The sequence below is a fragment of the Martes martes genome, assembly GCF_963455335.1.
Source record: "Martes martes genome assembly, chromosome: 14".
Taxonomy (NCBI): domain Eukaryota; kingdom Metazoa; phylum Chordata; class Mammalia; order Carnivora; family Mustelidae; genus Martes; species Martes martes.
This window is the reverse complement of record NC_137902.1, coordinates 8,534,799-8,558,836: the sequence shown is the minus strand read 5'-3', so window position 1 is coordinate 8,558,836 and position 24,038 is coordinate 8,534,799. Positions and strand designations below refer to the sequence as shown.

The 24,038-nt window shown below is 53.8% G+C and overlaps 1 protein-coding gene across 1 annotated transcript; it reads left to right on the top strand.

Annotated features, from left to right (window-relative positions):
* Positions 1 to 15,308: 15,308 nt before the first annotated feature.
* HMX3 (H6 family homeobox 3) lies at positions 15,309 to 17,003 on the top strand (the record flags this gene model as incomplete). Its single annotated transcript, XM_080823043.1, has 2 exons — positions 15,309 to 15,708; positions 16,330 to 17,003. The coding sequence occupies 2 exons, from the start codon at positions 15,309 to 15,311 to the stop codon at positions 17,001 to 17,003; spliced, it is 1,074 nt and encodes a 357-aa protein (XP_080679169.1).
* Between the last annotated feature and the right edge of the window lie 7,035 nt (positions 17,004 to 24,038).

Sequence of the window (24,038 nt, the reverse complement as noted above, 5' to 3'; positions counted from 1 at the left end):
TGGATTCGGACCTAATAGAGGCTGTTTGTTTGGCCCTGGCCCAAAGGCTAGACTTGTTTTCAGGACAGAAGCTGGAAGAAAAACCAATCTGGACATCTAAATCACAGCCAGGACTCATTACATAAATGATATATTTACACAATTGATCCCTTTTCTACTGGGTAATTAATCCGGCATCGGAACTCTTAACGATTTAATTGTCATACGTTCCAACTGAAATGGTTGCCACAAATTTGCAAAGACAAGGCACGGGCTGAGGAGAGGGCCTTCTTTTGTCTGCCGAGCAGGGGCTTCTTCCCCATCGGTTCAGTATCGCTACCAAAACTAGGGAAAGCCAGCAGACAGCCCCCAAAGGGCAAACGCGGATGGATGGGGTCTGTCTTGGTGCAGGTCTTGCTGGATTAGGTTGTTTAAGGGAGGGGGGGGGGGGCCTGGGGCAGAGGAAACTTAAATCCAGAAGCTATAGATTGGGGTCCTGCCTCCACCACTGAATAGGTGGGTGCAGGATCCCCAGATCCCGCACACACACATCAGCCCCACACCAACCCCACATGGCTTTGGGTCCTTCTGCTTCCCACCACAAGCACCTGAGACTTTCCAGCAGGACTGCTGAGGGGCTACCCCCCCAAATGATAAGGCTGCCGCAGTAAGTGCCTGGGACTTTGTGTCCCCCCCAGGGAGGCCTTACCTGGACCGCTTCTGGGGACGCGGGAGCATGACAGGTACAGCACCTTTGCCTCTGACTAGGGCACTTGGAGGCATAATTGACTCATAGGGGCTCCCCCACGAGATCAGAGCAAGCCCACCCACTCCAGAACCTGGCCTGGAGTTGTACCTGACACAGTTTCCTGGTCTTCCCCGTCCAGCTCTCCCCGCACCTTCCCAGTCCCCCTAGGACTGCTGCCATAATCAAGCAAATCCTTACCTCGGGATCTGGATCTGCTCCGGGGGGGGGGGGGCCCAACCTGGGACAACCTCTATGTAGCTGAGTGACCGTGGCATGCCTCTTGCCTCTCTGCCCCTCTGAGCCACCACCTGTGAAGTAGATGAAACACTAACCCTCATTCCACCCGTTGCCAGCAGCTGGTGTTGATGGAATGTGTGCCAGGAGTCTCCCATTAGACACTTCCACACATTCTCTCCTCTGATGCTCTCAGCGGCTCTAGGAAGAAGACACTCACATTACCCCTGTTATAAAGATGTTTCATTGAGGCACAGAGCAGTAAGCACTTTGTCCTCATTCAGCCGGCTGGTAGTGGTAGGGACAGAACTCAAACCCAGGCAGACCAGTTGCAGAGCCGCCCCTCCCTTCGCCCCTCCCTCCTGCACAGCACAGCCCACCCCACAGGGCTCTCTGGTCCAGACTGAACTATGGGAGCAGAGGGTCCCGGATCACTCCAGCACAAGGGATGCTCACCCACCCCCACACTTGTCGCTCCTTAGTCCCCAGGAAGACAGGGCAGCAAGGTCGTCCCAGTCATGGGCACTGCCACATCAACACTGCCTCCCCTTCCGGGGAGAGGCAGAAGCACACCTCCCCCAGCCAAATCCTGCCTCAAGAAACTCTTGCCTAGCTCGAAGGACCCAACACGCCACTTCCTGCACCAACATGCCACTTCCTGGAGAAGCCAAGCTGGCCTGTGCCCCTTGTGGATAAAAACACCTGTGCGACTGGGGCGCCTGGTTAGCTCAGTCAGTGGAGTGTGAGACTCTTGATCCTGGGGTCACGAGATCAAGTCCCACGTTGGGTGTGGAGCATACCTTAAGGAAATAAAAAATAGGGGCGCCTGGGTGGCTCAGTCGGTTAAGCGTCTGGCTTCGGCTCAGGTCGTGATCCCAGAGTCCTGGGATCAAGTCCCACGTGGGGCTCCTTGCTCAGCAAGAGCCTGCCTCTCCTTCTGCCCCTCCCCCTGCTCATGCTCGTGTGAGCTCTCTCTCTCTCTCTCTGACAAGTCAATAAATAAATAAAATCTTTTAAAAAAAGAAAATAAAAAAATAAAGTATTAAAACAAACAAACAAACACCTGTACAACATAAGGGGGTAGTGGCCATGTCCTAATGTCACATCCAAGATTTGCTGAGAGAAAACCCTCATGAGGTGTCTGCATCACCCCAGGTCTCTCAGCTGGGTCAGCCAAGGATCCTTTGCTGGTTGCATCTGCCCAGACTCTCCCTGGCCCTCTAAACCTGGGCTGACTGCTTGGGTCTGATGTCTCAAGTTCACAGCTTCCTACTTATGGGTATTCTCTACCAGGGACTTGGTATAGCATAGATTTAAAGGCATATCCATGAGGCATTTAGCATCAGGACTGACTCCTACTCTATAAACATGTGCTGCAAATATCTTAGGGAACTTTTCTTAGTCATGCACGCTTGAGTAAGAATCAGCTAGACTCTTTCTAAATTGACAGGTGAGAGTAAGTTCTCAAGGTAGCCTGAGCAGAAAAGGGAAATTTAGTATAAGGACACATAGAACCTAAAGATGGAGTGTCGTCAGGCCTCAGGAAGTGAGTGCCACCAGAGACGAGAAAGTCATCGGGGCAGGACCAGCTCCTCTCTGCCGGGCAGCCTCTTGCTTCTCTCTCTCCAGACCTCATTCCTCTACTTCATCATGCATGTGGCTAGAAAAAACATGTCCAAACACTTCCAGTCGGTGGGCATTGCCATGTGTTACAAGGATGGCTCCTGGGAATGCAGGGTGGGGAGGCAAAGAGAGGAACAATCGCCAGGCAAGGAGGTGTCAATAACCTGAGGCCCGTTTTATGCTGGGAGTGAGAGTATAAGACCATGGGCACAAGGGAAGGCAGCAGCGGTCTGTCGGGGAGAAAAATGCTGTGCTTGGAATTCATACCTTGGTCCAGCCCCTCCCAGCTTTTGGGTCCCTGGGCAGGTTGATTAACTTCTGCTTCCTCAGGTGTAATCTTGCAGATGGGAGAGGACTGAACGCGATAACATTCATTCAACACGCCCCTAGCCAGCGCCAGCCCTCGAGTAGATGTCCAGGACATTTTGATGAGAGGGTGACGGAGAAAAATGTCACTCTTGCTAAAGGTTTGCCCTGATCACTGGGCTTAATCTCCAGGTTTGGCTATCTGGAAATTAAATCTACGGTTAAAGTCAAATGATATGGAAGGCTACACACTAGAACTAGCAAACAAGAGGATCCTTTTTCACCATTGGCCAGTAAAAAATTGTATCATTCTCCTGCTACTTTTTCTCGAAGTCTGAAATCTTGTTTCTCTCCTTTACTAGTTTAGCTTCCCCACCGGAGTGTGAACTAGTTTGGCTTTCAACAGAGTGTGAACCCTGGGAGATCAGGGCCCTCCTTTGTCCTGGCCATCCCTGTGTCCCCAGAGCAGAGGCTGGCATCTGGCACTCAGAAAGTACTTGAGAAGTATTAATCTCGCTGGAGGGTGTGCCCCACCGTCTAACTCATGGTGGCGGTGGAAACACCAAACACGGATGTCACAGTGATCTGGTTGACCAGATAGAAACCAGGTGGAGGGGCACCTGGGTGGCTCAGTGGGTTAGGGCCGCTGCCTTCGGCTCAGGTCATGATCCCAGCATCCTGGGATCGAGCCCCGCGTCGGGCTCTCTGCTCAGCAGGGAGCCTGCTTCCTCCCTTCTCTCTCTGCCTGCCTCTCTGCCTACTTGTGATCTGTCTGTCAAATAAATAAATAAAATCTTTAAAAAAAAAAAAAAAAAAGAAAGAAACCAGGTGAAAATGGACATGGGAACATCACAAACCACTACAGTGTGAGGACATTTATAAGTTTGGGCAGAACCTACCTGCTTTAAAGTTTGGAAATTATCATCTATATACACCAATACGGAAATGTACTATCAGGTCACTTTTGTTGAGCATTGTGTTTGAAACTCCAGGACTCTTGTTAGTCTGGAAAGGGCCAGGCCCAGAATATTGTGGGTAAACCAGTGTTCGCTCTGTCTTGGTGTTTTCTTTTATTCTGATTGTGCCTCTCTTCCCAACCAGTCTAAACCCAGATTCAAACGGGCAGGCTCCATAGCTCAGTGGTTAGAGCACTGGTCTTGTAAACGCAGATTCATTATTATCCCTGTCAGCATCGATCACCATTGGTTATATGAGTTGGAGGATGGAGGCTCAGTTGGCCGAGAACCTCTACTTGAAGCTGAGGGTCTGATCAGACCTGGCTCCTCACCAGAGGCTGGGCTCTGGTCTGTCTAGTCCGGGGCCCAAGCTAAAGAGCAGCCTAAGCAAAGCAGACGGCCAGACCTGAAGTCAAGGGACAGGCAAGTGCATGCATCATCGTAAGATGAGAGCAAGTCCAGGGTCAAGCTGGATGTCTTTGGAGTGGCAAGGACGAGCCTCCCATGGATGGGCTAACTATTTTGAGCAGCAATTTGATCTGCCACCAGCTCAAACCAGGTTTTCTTCTATGTTCCCTTAATGATGGTACTTCCTTAATTCTAAGGTAGATATGCTTTTATACTTAATATTTCTGAAATTGAGATATGAATGACAATTAGTGTGTTTATTTACTGTAGGGAATTCATGCTTTTTTTTTTCCACCTAAAAGGCTGTTATGAAATTGATGGTGTATTTTAAGATTGATAGTGTCTGAGAATTGTGGAAGTTCAGTAATTTATGACTGTCCTCCTGGATGCCGCACTCTCAGGCACGTTCAGCTCTTCCCTGTCCCTGATTTCTGTGTGTAATTAGTTAGCAGGTCCTGTGGCTCTGCCTTCTTGATGAATCTCAAGTCAAGTCACTCCTTCCATCCCTATGGCCGTCTCTCTGTTCAGAACCTCATAGTCTATCTCTTGAAGTGTAGCCCAAACCTCCTGCCTGGTCTCCCGGCTACCAGACTCTCCCTGCTCCCACCCAGCCTCACTCTGATGGCAGATTTCTCTTCACAAACTATAGCTTCAGTCCTGCTGTGCCCTCACTCCAACACCTTCTCTGGCTCCCAAATACTGCAAGAATATCCCAGCTCTCTAGCTGGGCATTAGGATTCTCATGATGTGGACACAATATGCCTTTATATCGAACTCTTGCTCCCACCTGCCCACAGATGCAACAACCCCATTCTCCATCTGCAAGTATCTGGGTCTCATCACCTGCTGTCCTCTCTCCCTGGAATGCTCTCCATCCCCTCCCATTCATGCTTGTTGGAATCCCCTCTACCTTAAAGACCGGGCCTCTGTGTCACCTTCCTCTCCCCTGCCTTCACCATGAGAATTTCCAAGACAGCTGCCCCCACCCCCAGCTTTTCAGATGTCACCTGCTGCTTCCTCTCTATCTCAGTGTTGGCATTCATCCTGTCCCAACTTGAATTTATAGCTAGCTGTGACCCCTGTCTGTCTCCTGCCCTAGACGGTAAGTTCCCAGAGGGCAGAGATGTGGTCTTACTTACCGTCTAGGGCAGGAGACCACATCCTGATCAATCCTGTGCCCCTTTAAGGGATCCGGACACACAGTAGTTGCTTAATACCTGTCTGCCGAGTTGAATTCCATTTTTCAGCTTCTAGACACCCCGCGTTGCAGAAAAACAACATCCACTCCCAGGAGCCTCAGTATGCAAACCACACAAATCACAATATCCCACACACTTCAGGAGAAACAATGTATCTTATCAATTATCACAACACTTGAGTTTTAGAAAAGTTGACACCTTTCAGGGAGGAATCCCCAGGGCTGCAGTTAGTTTAGGACCTCCTATTTATAGAGAAAATTGGGATAAACTCGTGACCGGGAATGACTGCCTTCTGGCTGGCGTTTCTGAGAGAACCGGCCTCATCAAAGGTCAGTTGTGGACGCGAGTGCAGGGATGCTCTTCTTTTTCAATTGTGTCTAATCTGCAGGAGTTTCTCAGGGAAGTGAGAAAAGGACACAGCACAATCACAGTTTGAGCTGGATCTGTCTAGTGCAGCCCTTTACTTTGCGGATGAGGAAACAGGGACGATTGAGCAGTACGGAGATGACTCAGCCGTGCCACCCACGACTGACACCCAGGGATACCAGGACTGACTCAGATCCAGGCTCCAAGCACCCCCACCCCCGCCATTACAGACTGAGTATTTGTGTCCCCTGCCCGCCCAAGTTCATATGTCAAAGCCCTGACCTCCAAGGTGATGGTCCTTGGAGGTGGGACCTCCAGGAGGTGGCCAGGTCATCAGGGAGGAACCCTCATGAATAGGATAAATGCCCTTGTAAGAGGCACAAAATGAGAGAGATTTCTCTCCCTCTGCCATGTGAGGATACAACAGGGACACAGCTGCCTGTAAATCAGGAACGGGGTCTCACTAAAACCCGGCCATGCTGACACCCTGATCTCAAACTTCCAGCCTCTGGAACGTGAGAGACAAATATTTGCTGTCTAAGCTCCCCCACCCCCATCTATGGTATTTTTGTCGTGGCAGCCTGCACGGACTAATACACTTTCCTCTAGCGCTCAGTCCACACCCCCAACATTTGATCGGCTACAGTTACTGAGCAGGTCCTAGCCAGATACCACGCCAAGCACTGCTCACTCATGACCTCATCTCAGCCCCACAGCCGTCCAGGAAGTGGGCACTGTCATGGCCGCCATCCGGGTGAGGAAACCAAGGGGACAGGGAAACAGACAGCTTGCCGAAATCCTTGCAGCCCAGAAGGAGGCAGGTTGGGATGCAAGTAAGATGTGCCTTGCTTTAGATTCTAAACCACATGTTCCATGTTGCTCCTCCCTTCCCAGCTGAATTCCCACTCCCTGTCAGGCCCATTGTAACTACAACGAGAGGAGAGAACTTTCTTCTGTGACATCGTGGCAAAATTCTGAGCCCTGTGTGAAGACCTTAGCTCAGTCTGGCATGACTCTCAGCAGCTGAGGGCCTGATGCTAACTTCTAATGGAAGGAATCGCGCCCAGTTGTCAGGGAGGGTAAAGGCGCAGCAAAGCAGTTGAGGAAGAGGAAGGCAAGTTGTCAACTTTCCTGAGACTTAGTATTTGTGTTTTGTTTTCTGAGAGGGAGTAATAAGTACCCTTGACCACAGAAGATGTGGGAGGTTGGGTGAGAAAGTGCTTTTCAGAATGCAGCACATCTGAGGCCTGGCCGGGGTAATCTGGAGAGTTCTGGGAGTATAGGATCTCCATGGTACCTCAGCTCTGACCCTACCTGGATCCTTGCTGCCTTGTTGCTATGGACTGAGTTTTGTCCTCTTCCCCGACCCCAAATGTATGTGTTGAGATCTTAATCCTCAGGGTGATTGTATTTGGAGATGGGGCTTTGGGGCGGTAATTAGAATGAAGCCTCATGATAGCCATGAGCCTCTGTCTACCATGTGAGGACACAGCAAGAAGGCGGTCTTCTGCCGACCAGGAAGAGGGCTTTCACCAGACACCAAATCCACTGGCAGCTTGATCTAGGGCTTCCCAGCTTTCTGCCCCTCCCTCTTCTGACAAATCCTTCAACTTATTCAAGTGACCTTCCCAGAACTTAAACCTGCCCATACCTCTTGCCTCCTGTTGAAAATCCTTCCATAGCTCCCCATTGCCTACCTCTTAGAGAGGCTGCCTTTCGTTCATCAAAGCATGCAAGCAGAGAAGGCAATAGAGTTAGTTAGTTGATAAGACAGATGTTACCTACTCATGAAAGTGACATCCTTCACCCTCACTGTCTTCTCTGGCTTAGGATCAAGTTACTAGGCCCAGCCCACACTCAAGGGGAGGGGATCACACAAGGTCATGAACACTAGGAGGCAGGGATCACTGGGGGCTGTTGTGTCCCCCAAAAAGATATGTTGGAGTCCTAACTCCCAGTACTTGTGAATGTGACCCTGTTTGGAAATAAGGTCTTTGTAGGTGTAAGATATAAATGAAGGTAAATTAAAAGATACTGGGTTGGAGTGGCCCTCAAATCCAAGAACTGGGATCTTAATAAGAAGAACATGTAAAGACACAGGGACACATGGAGAGGGGAAATGGCCATGCAAAGACAGAGGCAGAAATTAGAAAGATAAAGCTACAGGCCAAGGAAAGACAAAGACTGCCAGATGCCACCAGGTGCTGAGAGAGAGGCATTCCTCCCCAGAAGGGAATCTTCTCTAGAAACTCACAGGGAGCATGGCCCTGCCAACTCCCCAATTTCAGATTTATAGCCTCCAGAACTGTGAAAGGATACATTTCGGGAGGCCCCTAGTCTGTGGCTCTGTTATAACAGCTCCAGGAAACAAATACACGGATCATACGAGAAGTTTGCCGACCCCAGCTCACAGAAGTGGCAGATTTCTGATCCCGTGACTCACCACCACCTTGTGATCCAGTGGGTTTGGTGGAGTCTTGTTGATTTTGATGCAGGAAGTCAAGGGCCCGCGCAAGGGAAACAGCTTCTCCGGTCAGGTTTCGGCCGGCCCCCTCCAGCCTTCTGTGCGTGCCCCCTGCCCAGCACGTGAAGCCCTTTTCCGACCTCTCTGGCCATCTCCGGGCTGTGTCCTCTGTCTGTTTGTCCTTCTCTCTTCTCTACCTGATAACATACTCATTAAGACTCTAGCTGAATACCTCCTCCAGGAAGCCTCCCTTGACCACACCATACCACCAGACTGAATTTGTTTGTCGAAGTTCACCTAACCATACTTTCAGAATGTGTGCATTTCTTTGAGTGGTAAACTGTCCTCAAAAAAGTTGAATTTTTAGAGGGGGGAGGAGCAGAAGGAGAGTGGGAGAAAGACTTTGAAGCAGACTCCACACCTGGTACGGAGCCCAACACGGGGCTCAATCTCACAACCCTGGGATCATGACCTGAGCCGAAATCAGAGGCAGATGCTTAACTCACCGAACCACCCAGGTGCCCCGAAAGCTGATCTTTTAAAGCCTATGACTCTGTGGTGGTCCTATTTCACTCAGAATAAAGACGAAATTCCTACCCAGGCCTCCAGAGGCCCATGTGTTTGGAAATTCTGACATCTCCCATCTCACCTACTGCGTTCCCTTGGGTCACAGCGCCGAACAGCTCCTTGAACATACCAAGGCATCCTTCTGCCTCGAGCCCTTAAACACATCCTTCTGTCTGGAACACTCAGCCCAACACCACAGCTCCTCAGAGTCTTTGCTTAAACCCCACCTTCTCAGGCAGCCTCATCTGACCACCTGATTTGATACTACAACACCCCCCCACCTCAGTGCCCTGCTCCCCTTTAAGTTTTTCCCCATGACAGTTATCGCCTCCTAATACATTATAATTTACTTGCTCCCCCTACTAGAATGTAAGCTCCCCAAGGGCAGGGAACTTGGTTTTATTCACTGAGACATCTCCAGGGCCTAGAACAGAGTCTGGCTCATATTAGGTACTCAACAAACATTGACTGGATACATTATGGTGATATTCTTAGCATCTAGCTAGACTTGCTTTGGAAATCCCAGCCGGTCTCGGCGGTGTAGGAGAAACCAAAGAAGAGTGGCTGCGTCCCCAGTGGGTCCTTAGGCAATGTCAGCGGTGGCAGCTTCCCCTGAGCGGAGGTGTGCAGAGCACAGGTGTTCTCAGAGGGCCAGACCCGGGAGTGGGGAGGACCTGAGGGTGGGCTTTGACAGCTTGCAAAGCCTTTTCTCCAATAAGTGTCTTCTTCTAAGATACAATGGGTGCCCTGCCTGGTTTTCCTAATAAAGTCATTTTGGTGTTTGTTTTCCAGATGGAGAGGCTGGGACACAGAGAAGTTCAGAATCTTGTCAAAGGTCACAGCAAATTCTTAGCTGGAACCCACCAAATATCCAGGCAGTTACAAACAGTAGGATACAGTAGAGCAGAATGCCATCCCCCCCCCCCCGCCAAAATGCATTTGTTTTCCCCTAATGAGAACATGTGAGAGATTCTAGTTTGGAGAGAAAGCCTTTTTTTTTTCTTTTTAAGATTTTATTTATTTATTTGAGAGAGAGAGAGAGACTGAGCACAAGTGGTGGCAGGGGGAGAGGCAGAGGGAGAAGAGGGCTCCCCTCTGAGCCCAGAGACTGATGTGGGGCACCATCCCAGGACCCTGAGATCATGACCTGAGCCAAAGGCAGTCATCCACCTGCCCTGGAGAGAAAGGCTTTTTTCAGAAGACAAGGCAACTAGGCAGAGAAAGGGGGTCAGTCATGGGAGAGCTAACTTGCTCCTTGATAGTAGAGTAAGACCTCCTTGGGACAAGGCAGCAAGTCCTGGGATGTCTCTCCCTTTAAGACTGCTAGCTTTCTGGGAGAAATCCTGTAAGAATGGATTTCTGGGGGTGCCTGAGAGGCTCAGTCATTAAGCGTCTGCCTTCAGCTTAGGTCATGATCCCGGGGTCCTGGGTTCGAACCCCGCATCAGGCTCCCTGCTTGGCAGAAAGCCTGCTTCTCCTGCTTGTATTCGTGCTCTTGCTCTCTCTCTGACAAATAAATAAATAAAATCTTGAAAAAAAAAAAAGAATGGATTTCTGGCCCATTCTGGGCTCATCCTAAAAAAAACTGTATTAAGGATACCATTAACCAGAGAGAGCCCAACTACATAGGACTGACTGTATGCTGTCCTTTTAACATCTGTCCTTATAACAATGCCCTGAGGCTCATTTTCCTTTAGGACTCTCTCTACCTTGCCTGTGTCATACTCTCTGTATCTCAGTTTCCTTATCTGCCAAAGAGGAATAATAACAGCACCCACATCCCCAGGTTATAGTGCCTGCCATATAGTGGGGACTCAATGACTGTTTGCTGATATTACACCCGTGTAATTATCATCCTTAACTCTTGGGAAAGGGCTAGACATTCAGCCACTTTAAGGAAATTATACTTGACTCAGGATGCAGATGTGAGACGTCTTACAGTCACTATCGTTAGCCAAAGGGAGGGGTCTTTGACAACATTCCCGGCAGCCCTGGAACAAATGAGAGAACTTTCCAGTAAAGAGAGCCAAAGCACATGCAGACTGGGGCACAGTTTCCCCGAGATCATTACTCCAGACTTTTATCAATCCTGCCTGCAAATCAAGGACCTGCTGGGTGAGAAGAGTGAAGGGCTGAAGTGTGGTCGTCAGAGTCAGTGCCCACTGTGTGGGGGGCCTCCATGCCTGGGAACTTGGCAGCCTGAGCCGAAAGCCTGAGCAGACCCTCCCCACTCCATAGGTAAGCAGGTGGGCTCTCCCAGGAAGCTGTACATCCAAGGAGGACCCTGTGGAGGAAAGCAGGTGAAGTTCTGAAGAATATGGACATGTGGGGCACCTGGGTGGCTCAGTGGGTTAAGTCTCTGCCTTTGGCTCAGGTCATGGTCTCAGGTCATGGTCTCAGGTCATGATCTCGGGATCCTGGGATCGAGTCCTGCATCGGGCTCTCTGCTCAGCGGGGAGCCTGCTTCCCTCTCTCTCTCTTTGCCTTCCTCTCTGCCTACTTGTGATCTCTCTCTCTCTGTGTCAAATAAATAAATAAAATCTTAAAAAAAAAAAAAAGAATATGGACATGCTCCCCTCCCCTGGGGAAGTCACTACTTACTGACTGGTTAATGTGCATATGTATAACTGTTTTGTGTGTCTGGCAGCCACAGGAGGGGGGCAGAGGGGAAGGGGGAGGAGAACACCATTCTAAGCACTCCTTTATCAGCCCTCATCCCATTTTGTAAAAGTTGGGTGCTAATTACTAGCATTCCCTAGGCCCCCTCTGCCCTTGTCCCACTATGCTGCAGAGACACTGTTCTCAACAGCCCGTCTATCTGGGATCAGCCTGTGAGTATCCCCTTCAGTAGTCCTATTGTTGGGGCTTTTTAGATTTTATGAAACATGTTATCAAAGGACCTCAGGTTCTAAGTTTTTTTTTTTTTAAGATTTTATTAATTTATTTGACAGAGAGACACAGTGAGAGAGGGAACACAAGCAGTGGGGGAGGGAGAAGCAGGCTCCTCGTGGAGCAGGGATCCTGATGTGGGGCTCGATCCCAGGACCCTGGGATCATGACCTGAGCCAAAGGCAGATGCCTAACAACTGAGCCACCCAGGTGCCCCCTCACTAAGTTTTTTTGAAAAATGCTATTGGCTATGATCAGGCTATGGGAAGAACCATAATTAACTAGACAAATCCTCTGGCATGGGAACTGTGAATTCACTCACTCACTCACTCGGGCATTCAGACACGAACACTAGTGCCTACTGAGCACCACTGGCCCTTCCAGGGGCTCACATGGACACCTCAGGAATCAGTTACTGGCAGGAACAGAAAATGGGCCCTAAAACAGGGGCAGGAAAGGAGGGTAGGAGTGTGGGAGGCAGGGGAGACACTTCCTATGGTGGCCAGGTAAAGATCAGCAGTGTCTGCAGTCGATTTCACTCTCTGCTTCTTCAGGAATCCAGAGGAAAAAATGCTTTTGTTCTCCAGCCTGGCCCGGAAGGGTAAGACAGCGATGGCTTTTCATGCTTTTTGCGGGGACAGTGGTTTCTCCCACCCAGCCTGCAGGTTTGGTTTCAAGGCTGTCCCATAGAGGGCGCTGTCTGCCTGCCGTTGAATGGAGTCCGGGCGTGAGTAAGCAGAAGCCGCACCCCTCGCCGGAGGGCGAGTGAAGGGCTGTGTCCGCGCCACTGGCCCCACATCCACCAGCTTTAGGGCCGCGGAAAGGAAGAGTTACTCTGTGCAATTGGCTGTTCAAGCCCAGCATCCCTGAAACTCAGGGTATGGGCCGAGGATGCTGAAACTCCTCTTTCTGGGCGACACACGCGCACACGGGCGCACCTGCGCGCCCCGGGAAAACTTGGGAAGACGCGAGAGAGTGAGTTCGGGTAGCCGCGTCCCCGCCGCTGTCCCGGACTCTTGTCCAGCCGGCCTGGACCCCTTGCCATCCGGGTCTAGTCCTCAGTTTCGCGGATCAGCCCAAAGCCCACTTCCCCAGCCAGAACTTTTCGGCGACGTCTGCCGGCCGCACCTTTTTCCTGGGAGATGAGCGGCTTGTCTGCTTGTCTCAGTTTAAAGGCGGCGTCCACGCGGCAGAGCTTGAGCCGACTTCGCGCGTCCGCTCCGGATCGGAGAGCTCCCACAATGCGCGCGAACACACGCAGAGGCCTCTCTCTCGCAGCCTCCGCTGCGTGGCGGGCGGGTCGCGGCCGAGCCTACCCAACCCGCGGAGACCTGCGCGCATCGAGCTATTTCTGAATTGGGGAGAAAATGACTTCTGGGTGTCCAGCACCGATTGGGTGACGTTGACCCAGTCTCCTCTCCGGGAGCCCTGTTCCATCTATAAAACCCCAGTGTGAGACCAGCCCTACTTGAGTTTCAGGGCGGTGATTGATTTCAAACTCAGATTTTGGACGCTTTGGCGGTTTGCATTCCATTAAAGCTCTGTACAAACTCGAGGGAGTAATAATAATGAGAATAAAGATTGTTTATGGAAGCACCATTTACAATGCTTCCAGGTTTCCAAAGCAAAAAATAAAAATAAAAAATAAAAATAAATAGGGTTCACTACTGCAGACGAATGTTTGCTGAAAGAAGCATTAAATGCGCGGATCGACATTTGGGGGGCGGTCTGAAGACCCGAATCAGATCAGAAAATAATACATACCCACTTCCCTACTGGGGAACCGAAACGGTTGCACCTGCCAGGGCACAGCGGCCTTGACTTAGCGGAGAGACGGCTCAAACCTCGCGGGGCGGGGAGTGGGAGGGGGAGCCAATGGGGAAGGGAAGGAGCCATGAAAAGATCTTGGGTGTATGGAAGCTCACAATGGGTGGAGAAGAGTGATGGCCACTTTGCCGCTTTTCTCTGACCAGGGAGCTGTCTCTCGGGAAGGGACCCCACAAACAATCCTACTTTATCTGATGCTTAAATCTAGAGTCTTAAATGCCTGCCTTATGGGCTTCTTGTGTAACCTGGGGAGTTGTTTTTTAAAGTCGACGGAGTAGAGTGACTTTCGGCCCGGCTGTCCCTCAGAGGCCCAGCAGGGTTCTCTAGGGACTTGGCGGCCCTGGGGGACATGCTGCTGTACCGCTGCCACCGCCACCACCGAGGAAGGTCCCGCCGCTGTGCCTTCGGTTCTCGTTGCTCCCTCTTAAAGCTTTAGGCAGCTCCAAACGCTGGCAGGAGAGACTTCCTAAGAGAAGTGCTGTCTTCGGGGCCGCCGGCGGGAGAGGAAGAGCGCCCTTCCGAGCGTAGCCGTCGGTTAGCAGCCCGAGCAAGTGACACGCGGGCGTTAGCCCGTTTTGCGCGCATACGCGGGTGCGCCGAGACGCACACCCACTCTTCGGTTTCCAAGGGCCAAAGGCCAAGGCCACTCTGATTCCTGAGCCCGCTGACGCAGTGCAAGGACTTACACCCCGATTCCCTTCCTATCGATTAGACGGGAACCCAAATCCCCCTCTTCGTGGCCGTGCTCTTAGCAGGCTTTAGGGAACATGCTGAGGCCGCCGGACCCCAAAGGGTAGGAAAGTGCTGACTTCGCCGCGGGCGGGAGGTCGCGTCCTGCCTCCTGGGCCAGGGCTGCGTGGCTCTCCAGCAGCGCGGAGGCGGCGGGACCCTGTCGAGCCCCTGGGGGCGGGGGATCGGCAGCTGCGAGCGCGGATAACCCCGAGGTGACCCGGGCGGGCCAGGCCCGCCCCTTCCCCCTCCCGCAGGCCTGGCGGCTGGAAGCGGGTCCCCGAACTGCAGGGGGGAGAGGAAGGCGCGGGCTCCGGGCGCTTCGGCTGTCAGTGCGCTCCGGCCGGGGGCGCCGCCGGCTCTGCGTCCCTCGCTCGCCTCCTGCGCTCGCCGGAGCGCTCCGAGTGCCTCTTTAGCGGGAGCCAATATCCTTTTGTGCTAATAGGCTTGTCCTCATTTGCTGCCTAATTGGACTATATAAAGCCAATAACAGGCAGGCTCTTATAGCCCGAAGCCAAAGCGCCAAAATCCGAGCGACGGCAAGGAGGGGGCGGTGGCGGAGGCGGCTGCGGGGCCCGGACTCGGCTGCGCCTTCGCCTGCCTAATCCCATTTGCCATTGTACGCGCCCAATCGCCGTATACTCCCCGCATTTAACTTGGATGACATTTTGATTTCATCATTAGCATCCGGCGCCGGATTGACGCAGCCCCAAGCCCGGGACTGCTCCTGCCGCCTCCTCCCCGGGAGCTGCAGCCGCCGCCGAGCCGCCTCGCTCCCTCTTTGCCGCGGCTGGGCCGCTCCCCGCCCCTCAGCACCCCTCCCACATGCGAGCCCGCCCCGGCCGGGTCCTCACCCCGCCCTCCCGCCGCTGGATTTGCGCCCGGGGCGGCCCCCGACTTTGCGCCCCGTAGTTGAGTTCCGTTTATGGTCTGATTTCCGGCCGCCCGCCTGCTCGCCCGGCCGCGCGCCTGTCCCGATCCCTCCCTCCCCGGGACCCGGAGGAGAGGGGACCATGCCGGAGCCCGGGCCGGACGCCCCTGGCACCGCTAGCGCGCAGCCCCCGCCGCCGCCACCCCCACCTCCCGCGCCCAAGGAGTCCCCGTTCTCCATCAAGAACCTGCTCAACGGAGACCACCACCGGCCGCCCCCTAAGCCGCAGCCGCCCCCACGGACGCTCTTTGCGCCGGCCTCCGCCGCTGCTGCCGCCGCCGCTGCCGCCGCCGCTGCGGCCAAGGGGGCTCTGGAGGGCGCCGCGGGCTTCGCGCTCTCGCAGGTGGGCGACCTGGCTTTCCCCCGCTTTGAGATCCCGGCGCAGAGGTTTGCCCTGCCCGCGCACTACCTGGAGCGCTCCCCGGCCTGGTGGTACCCCTACACCCTGACCCCCGCCGGCGGCCACCTCTCGAGACCTGAAGGTACCGAGCTCTCTTTGAACTTTCGTTGTTCTCCCCCGCGCGCCAGTACCGTCCCCGCCCCGCGCCGCCTCCCACCTCAACCCTGAGACCCCCGCGCCCTCCAGCCCGCAGTTTGGCCAACTTCCTCCGGCCCCTGGCTTGCATCTCCTGCCCGCGCGCCCGGTTGCGCTGCCCGGGAATCCAATCCCACTTGGTGAGAAAAGGAGGTGGAATTGGAGCCCGGGGCGCCGCGCTTCCCGGGAAAAGTGGCCTGGGGTGTGAATGGGGAGGCTTCAGCCAGCTGGGACCGAGAACGGGGCCTGGATGGAGGCATGACCCGGTGGGCCCAGGCCAGAGGCGAATGTCTCCGTGGGCCCCTGGCGGGAGATCTGAGGACAAGAAAGGAAGTGGTCGCTCTGCCACCGTCCGGGTCTCTCGCCTGCCCCCGGGAGGAAGGGGATCCCAGGGTGCGGAGGCCCTGCCCTGGCCCAGCCGGGAAGGAGGCCCACGGGAACGGAGAGGCCTCGAGGCCTGGGGCCCAGGGGCCGGCGCGGATCGAGCCTTCGGCCCCCAGGCGCCAGGCCTCGCTGAAGGCTGTGTCGGTGTGCGTGTGTGTGCGTCCGTCTGTCTGTCTCTCCCCAGCTTCGGAGAAGGCCCTCCTGCGAGACTCCTCCCCCGCCTCGGGAACCGATCGCGACTCCCCCGAGCCGCTGCTCAAAGCCGACCCCGACCACAAGGAGCTGGACTCCAAGAGCCCGGACGAGATCATTTTGGAGGAGAGCGACTCGGAGGAGGGCAAGAAGGAGGGCGAGGCGGCGGCGGGAGCGGCCGGGGCGAGCGTGGGGGCGGCGGCGGCGACGCCGGGCGCCGAGGACTGGAAGAAGGGCGCCGAGAGCCCGGAGAAGAAGCCCGCGTGCCGCAAAAAGAAGACGCGCACGGTCTTCTCGCGCAGCCAGGTCTTCCAGCTCGAGTCCACTTTCGACATGAAGCGCTACCTGAGCAGCTCGGAGCGCGCCGGCCTGGCCGCGTCGCTGCACCTCACCGAGACGCAGGTCAAGATCTGGTTCCAGAACCGCCGCAACAAGTGGAAGCGGCAGCTGGCGGCCGAGCTGGAGGCGGCCAACCTGAGCCACGCCGCGGCGCAGCGCATCGTGCGGGTGCCCATCCTCTACCACGAGAACTCGGCTGCCGAGGGCGCCGCGGCCGCGGCCGCGGGGGCCCCGGTGCCTGTCAGCCAACCGCTGCTCACCTTCCCGCACCCCGTGTACTACTCGCACCCGGTGGTCTCCTCTGTGCCGCTGCTACGGCCCGTCTGAGGCCCGACAGGGGAGGGGGAGGGAGCGCCCGGCCGCCTTCCCAGACCCCGGAGGAGACTGGGCCGGGCCGAGGGCGCCGAGACGTCCAGCGGCCTTCGGGAACCGGGGCTTCGGCTCGCCGCCCCGGCCTCCCCTCCCCCAATCGGTAGCGTTTTGTAAGTATTTGCAATGCATTTTCGTGCAATTCACCCCTAACGGATTTGAGGCGCTTCCCCTCTTACTTTTGGTTTTGGTTATATTAAGAAAGAGCAGGAAAAAGACAAAATTCCCGGGTCAAATACTTCGTCCGAAAGCTTTTGTAAAAGGTGCAACTCTTCCCCCCAAATTTGCATTGCGCTGTGGCTTTTTGGTTTTATTTTTATAGAAGAGAAATAAGCCGCAGAAACCTACACCCCTCTAGTTTATTCACTTTCTATAGAACTATTTTCAGAAGTCCAGAGAGAGAGAGAGAATGAAGGAGATAATTCACACTATCCTACTTTTATTCCTGGATTTCTGGGTGTGGTTCTCCCTCTCCAGCCCCAGTTATCCTGCCCAATTTTCAGAATCTGAGAAGCCCCTGGTAGGAACCCCGACAAAGGCCGCTTTTCGCGCAGAGGTGTGTCACCGTTGACCTCTTCATCCATCCTGCTTTGTGACTGTAGAATTCTCTAAGTGTTTAAAGGGAAAAGACAAGACAGCCCCAAATTAGACTTCTGATTATTGAAACAACTCCACATCTGGCCCGGTGTGAGTGGTCTTATTTATTAGTAGCATTTATTTGGGGGATTTCATTTGTTGGTAAATTATTATTATCACCATTATTGCTTTGTTCCCTGTTTTGAGAGAGTGATTTCAATATTTAAAAAAAAAAAAGGATCTGTCTTTTATCCTCTCCCCCCTTTTTTGTTCTGCAGTAACTGTTGGACTTTTGACCTGTGCAATATTGTACAAAATTTCCTGGGAGCCTGGTCTCTTTCTCCACGGAGAGGAGCAGACGTTTTCACTGTGTAATCCTGGTCATTCGTTTGGGAGGAGAAAATTAAGAAGGGGGAAGGAGGGAGGAAAGAAACAAGGATAGGTAGCAATGCTCAAAGGTAGCAATGCTCAAAATACTGGAGCGCTTTAAGTGAAGGACAATCAATTTAGGAGAATTTTAACTTATTTGATATATGTACAGATTTCTTGTAAAGTTCACCCTCAACTCCACAGGGCTCCTGGCTCTGCCACCCAATCTGTTTTCTTTCTGTCGGCTACACCTGTTGTTCTGCGATAGCTTGTCCTCCCCACCCCCATCTCCCTTGTCACTGCCCGGGTTCTGTCCCTTTTTAAGAAAAAGAGAAAAAGGCCCACAAAATATTGTTACACTTAATGTTGTCGTGAAACTGAATTAATTAAAAAGAAAAGAAAAGTGATGCGTTTTGTGTTGCCGGAGTGTGTAACTTCGGACGATTTTCCGCAGAGCAGGTGTCTCTGTAACTCTTTTCTTCCTCGCTCCCCGGCTGCCTCTGCGCTCGCCGATTCCAACCTGCATGCACATCCCGGTAATCCAGGAGGCCGCAGAGACAGAGGCCGCTTTGTTCGCTACCAGGGCTGCTCTCTCCCCGGTGTCTTTTGCGGCTTGCAAAGCCCTGCGCTCAGGGGGGAATGCGGGGCGGAAGGGGCGAGAACCTAAGCTTATCTAGTTTGAGAAATTGAGCGAAGCGGCAGCCGCGAGCTGAGAACTGGCCGATAAATTTCCCATCGCAGTGCTGCAGCCTCGCATTCCGCTCCCAGGCCACGGTTCCTTCAAGAGCCCTGAGCTTCGGGGCAGAACATTCCCGGGCACTGGTTAGCGGGCCTGGATTGTGCTGGGCTCCGTTGCATCAAGAAGGGGGGGGGGGCGGTGAGCGGGAAGAGGAAAGAAGGGTGTGAACTTAGAATTTAGCTGTGGCCAGAGGCGGGTCTCTAAGTACTGCTGGGAGAAGCGGGATCGAGAGAGGGCAGACCCAGGGAGACCCACCACCGCCCGAACAGGGAGGCATCCCCAGGGCGTGAGGAACTGTGGCTCTCGGGGCGGCTCCGGGCGGGGCGCGGTCCCGGTGTGTCGGGTGCCAGGGAACACAGACCATCCGATTGTGGCAGCGGCCACTGAGAGGAAATTGTCTGCTCCCGGCCAGGCCCCTTTCTGTCCACCGGCGCCCACCACCTCCAGGGCAGCCTCTCTGGTCTGCTGTCCCTGTCTGGCCCATCCCCGGAAGCGCAAAGCTCGAGGTTCCCACGCGCTCGGTGGGCAGCCTGCGGAGGCGCAGGGCGCCCCGAACTGCTGGGAAGCGTGAATCCGCGGGCAGAAGCGGTGCTTGGGCGCTCCTTGCCGACCGCGGGGCTGCCTGCCTTAGAGCATGGGGTCTGTACGCCCAGCTCCTGGCAGGGCAAGTTTGAAGCTGGGGAGCCAGAAGGGGGAGATGAAGAACCTGTAGACGGTGAAGATTCCGAAGAGCACACCGCGGCGCGTCCGCTGGGGAGCGCCTGCACGCCCTCCCATCCCCTTTCTCAGTGCTTTGCTGGGTTCCTCAAACCCAATGGACACAGCTGAATCTACTATAGCTGAAATGTTGAGTATCCTTTCCTAGTGACGGGCAACTGCCCCCAAATAAACTGGCATGCGTATTTATGGCACAATTTTAGCCTGAACCTCAGTGAAAATAGATCTCCCTTTATTTCCCTGTGGTTTGAAATAAAAACGAGGGCATGTGTCGTAAATGAAAAATAAACAGAAATTCGGGATCAAAATATGTTGTTCCTTGTGTTAACTGCAAACACAGTGATGCCTTTTACTGTTGGCAATACTAACCGTGGGACAGGCCAATAACAGCTCATTAAAAATAATGTTGCAATAGCAAACATGTCCTTAGAGTTTACAGCCAGAACATGATGCTATCAAACGCCAAGAAAATGCCTCTTTATTTGTGTTTGGATTCTAGAAAACGGTTCTTGACTGACCCAGTCTTTACAAAGTCAAGAAATAACTGGTTCCCCGTGTGCACAATTTATCCTTTGTCCTGCTCCCGGTGGCCTCCCTTTCCCTCCTATTGGGGAGCCCCGCTGCCCTGTACCGGTAGGTTTCTCCGTGGAGCCACTGTGCCTGCCCTAGGGGAGAAGGGCAGCCTCAGACCTCCAGGGACTGGCGGCTGTGTGAGCCTAGAAGCCGGCCCAGGCAGGAAACTTCCGCTTCCCTCCTCTCTGGTCAGGGTGGTCATATTTCTCACGATGCGAGAGAAAGAATTGAGCCTCAGTATGGGGGCACCAAGCATCACTGCTCACAAGGAAACATCCTAGGCTCTACTGCAGGGCTTTCCGAGGCCTCGGTGTCAGGAGAGCCCAAGAAACCTCTTGGTGCGTGTGGGTCTGTCACATCTGGAGAGCTGGTTGGGGTCAGCTTCCCCTACAAAGAACGCCCCTCCCCACTCCCACTTCCCCAGGAATTGCCAGGGGCTGCTGGAACCATTCAGCAGGAGGGGGCTATCTGAAGGAGGGAGGGTACCTCTATGTACGCAATTCGTCCAGAACGTTCCACTGTGGAACATCAGCCCTTGTCCCCTACACTAGGACGGTAGACCAACACCCCAGATTTTATACATTCACCCTCCTTGCCCTCCCATCGTAGAACCTAGCTCTCTTTCCACCTGGCCTAACTTCAGAGCCTTCCCTATTTGTACCCCCTATTAATCTTCAAGTCAGTGCAAATGACACGTTGTTCTGGCGAAATCCTTCCTGCATCATCCAAATAGACACACCAGCAAACCCCACATAGGGCCCACTCACGTGTGACATAAACACTCACCACACACACACACACACACACACACACACACACACACTTTAGGTAGACCTTAACATACCCGTATCAAGTGGCCCACTGTACACCCACCCGCATATTTTAGCATTACAGCTATCGCTAACACACAAAATCAGGCACACTTTGTTTGAGATGACCCTGGGTAGCTGGTTTTCTCTGATGACCCCAGGCTAAGGCAAGCTGGGTAGAATCCCGTGGAAAGGACGGAGCCTGAAAGCAGTCCAGCAGAAAGGCCTCGTTCCTTCCTTCTCTCTCATCTGCGACAAAGCAGCGGAGCCTACCAGCACCCCGCCGCAGACTCCCATACTCCTATGGGCCGGGACCTGCCTAGGAGCCGAGGTCCCCACAATGTGGGTCTCTGCCAGTCTGAGCGCCCTCGATCGCCTGCGGGCCCTGGGAGAGCGCGCTGCAGCGCGTGAGCTGTTTCTGTTGGCAACACAGATGTATTTCTTTTATTTGATAGTAAATAGAGCGGGTTTGTGTACATCAAACAGCGGCAAGACAGATATAAACTGCCCCCCCCTTCCCGTCACCGGGCGCTCATTCTGAACCGGGACGTCCTCTTGGCTCCGGGCACACCAGAGCCAGAGGCCTCGCGGGGAGAAACCCAGAGCGCTCCCGTCTTCCCGCTCTCAGAGCGCCCGCTGGAGGGTAGAGCTGGGAGAAAGAGGAGAAGGCCAGGTCGGTGAGATTTGCTTTCTCTTCTGCAGGCGGGCGCGCGCCGGGCCAGCTATGGCCTGGGCGATGGGGGTGGGGGTCCGCGGAACCGGGATCCGAGGAATGGGGCCCAGAGAGCCGAGCAGCCTTTGGCCTTTGGGAGCTTTGGCTAGGCCCCGCGTTGTGGGGCTTCCCGGGCCGGTCCCATGCTCCCAGTGTGCTCGCGGGACACTTCAGCTTCCCTCGAGGGGCCTGTGGGATGCAGACTCAACTGCCTGCCTCCAAGATTCCACTTTGCCCCACCTCTCACGGTTATCCTCGCCCCGCGACCCAGCGGCCTCTCCAGGAGCCTCTCCCTTTTAGCGACCTAAAACCAGACTCCGCAAAGCAGCTGGGAAAAGATCTCTCCACTGGGTCGCCAAGACAGAGACAGGGTGCAAGAACCACGAGCACCACAGAAATCCCCTCTTAGGATCCGAAGCGCAGCTGGGCAAGCTCTGGGGACTCGTCCTGCCCGGGCGCGGACACGTGGCCCGACAGAGAAAATCCGCCAGGCTCCTCCTCCAGGCTTCCCACCCACTCTCTGCCCACCACCTCGCCCTGTCTGCCGGCTCTCTCTGGCTTCTGGTTGCCGGTGGTCCGAGCGTCCCGGCGTAGGCTTCTGGAAGTGTGCACGCCCTTGTGTGCGCGTGTGCCCGCGCCCAGTCGAGGCGTGTTGCGTGGATGTTGACCCTTTGACCTATAAACAATGGGAGGGGTGTTGGGGGGGGTTTAAGAGAGAGGAAAAGGCCGCAAAGGTAACTAGGCCGGCTGTACTTTGGAGCCCTGACTGCTCCAACGGGATCTTGAGTTGAGATTTGGGGGTACTTGTCTCCGCGCGAGGCCCCCTCCTGTGGAAGTACCCTAAAGGCTTCTCGGGTGGAGAGCGGGTCTCAGACTGCCTCGCAGCCTTAGCCCTCTCTGGGGTCCATTTAATTGTCTGGGATTACTTCCCACCCTTCTGCCTCCAGGGTCCCCTAGACCTTCATTGGAGCCTCAGGCAGTTTCAGAGACCTGGGGCAGGGGGTGGCAGGAAGCTGTGTGCCTCCTTGGAGAGTTCCCAGGCAAGTGCACGCTGGCTGTACCCGTCCAGATCCCCTTCTCGGCTGCTGCTCCAGGCGATGAGTCTGTGGGGTGAAACTGCCCCAAATCTGGGTCGCTGGGGTCCCAAAGGGATTGCTTCTGGTTGCGGTGGAAGGAGAGGAAAAAGAGCTGGGGTAGAAGTATAGAGCGAGCCAACAAGCTCTGAGGGGAGCGAGTCGGCACCCATTACTAAGTCCAGAGAAGTGAGGGGGAGTCACCTAGTGTGCCTCACCGGAGCGCTAATGTCTTAAAGAAATAGAAAGAATCCCCTTCTTTCCTGAGCTCCTTCGCCGCCCTCGCCCCCTTGGTGATGGAGTGCACGCATCAGATTTTCATCAAAGTTCTATTAAGTGAAACATAGGTTGCAGGGCACCCTTTGATTGAAACAGTTTAAATTTTAATTGTGTTTTTAATTTGACATATAGTTGCAGAAAGGAATGACACTGCGTCGCCAAGGGGCGGTCGATTTTCTTAATTTCTCCCAGAGGAATTGATGAGTCTATCAGGCCACTAGATTGGAAACCCATTAAAGCTCTCTGGTTAGGCTGTTAATTGGAACTTGATGGATGTGGGGGGGGGGCGGTGTCGGGACTCGGCTATGCTGATCCAATCTTCATGACTTTCTGTTTTCCAATAAATTACACAATTCATTTTCCAGCCGCAGATTACATAAATTGTACACCTCTGGGGCTCTCTTTTTCAAATAGGGAGCCCTTTTCCCCAAAAGCCTATTGCGAGATGTCATTTGCACCAAAGAACGAACAGCAGAGGTCCTTGAATGAAAATCGAAACATAATCAACGTTTATACTTAGAAAATTTATTGAGATCATTTTCTCTGGTATTTCCTTATTTTAAAGTTTGGACGCACCATATATCATAATCCACTCCCGTAAAGGTGGGGGGGCAGGCTGTGTTTAATATTTATCGAAGCTTGATTCCAAGATCAAACTTGTTTATGACTTCATCTGTCATTTCGGAGGGAGCCTCCTTCCATTACCGGGCTCAGCCAGCCTATTTCCCAACCGCTGCAGAGCAGAGAGGATCAATTTTTATTAGGCTCCTCGGCAAGTTTGCTCTGGGCCGCTTTAATATTGAGCAGCGGCATAATCTCGAGATCTAAACTTTAAGCGTCCTTTCAGCCTCGGAGAGTTTATCATTCCTTAGAACCCGGTTGTGTCTAATTCCTAGGGAGGGGGCGATCCCCAAAATGAGGAGGGGCCATACTCCAGAGTTTGGGCGGTTGATCTGAACGCTGTAGGGAGGGGCGGAGCTATCCTTAGACTGGGAGGGTGGGGCGGGAGGTGGTACAGAGTTGAAAGATTGCCACACTTGAGGACAGAGAGACGGGGTGTCTGTGGGGGGTGGTTCCTAGAGCTGACGGTTCCTGGGAGTGTGTTTTATAGCTGTGCTGGACCCAGGAGAGGACATCTGGGCCCTT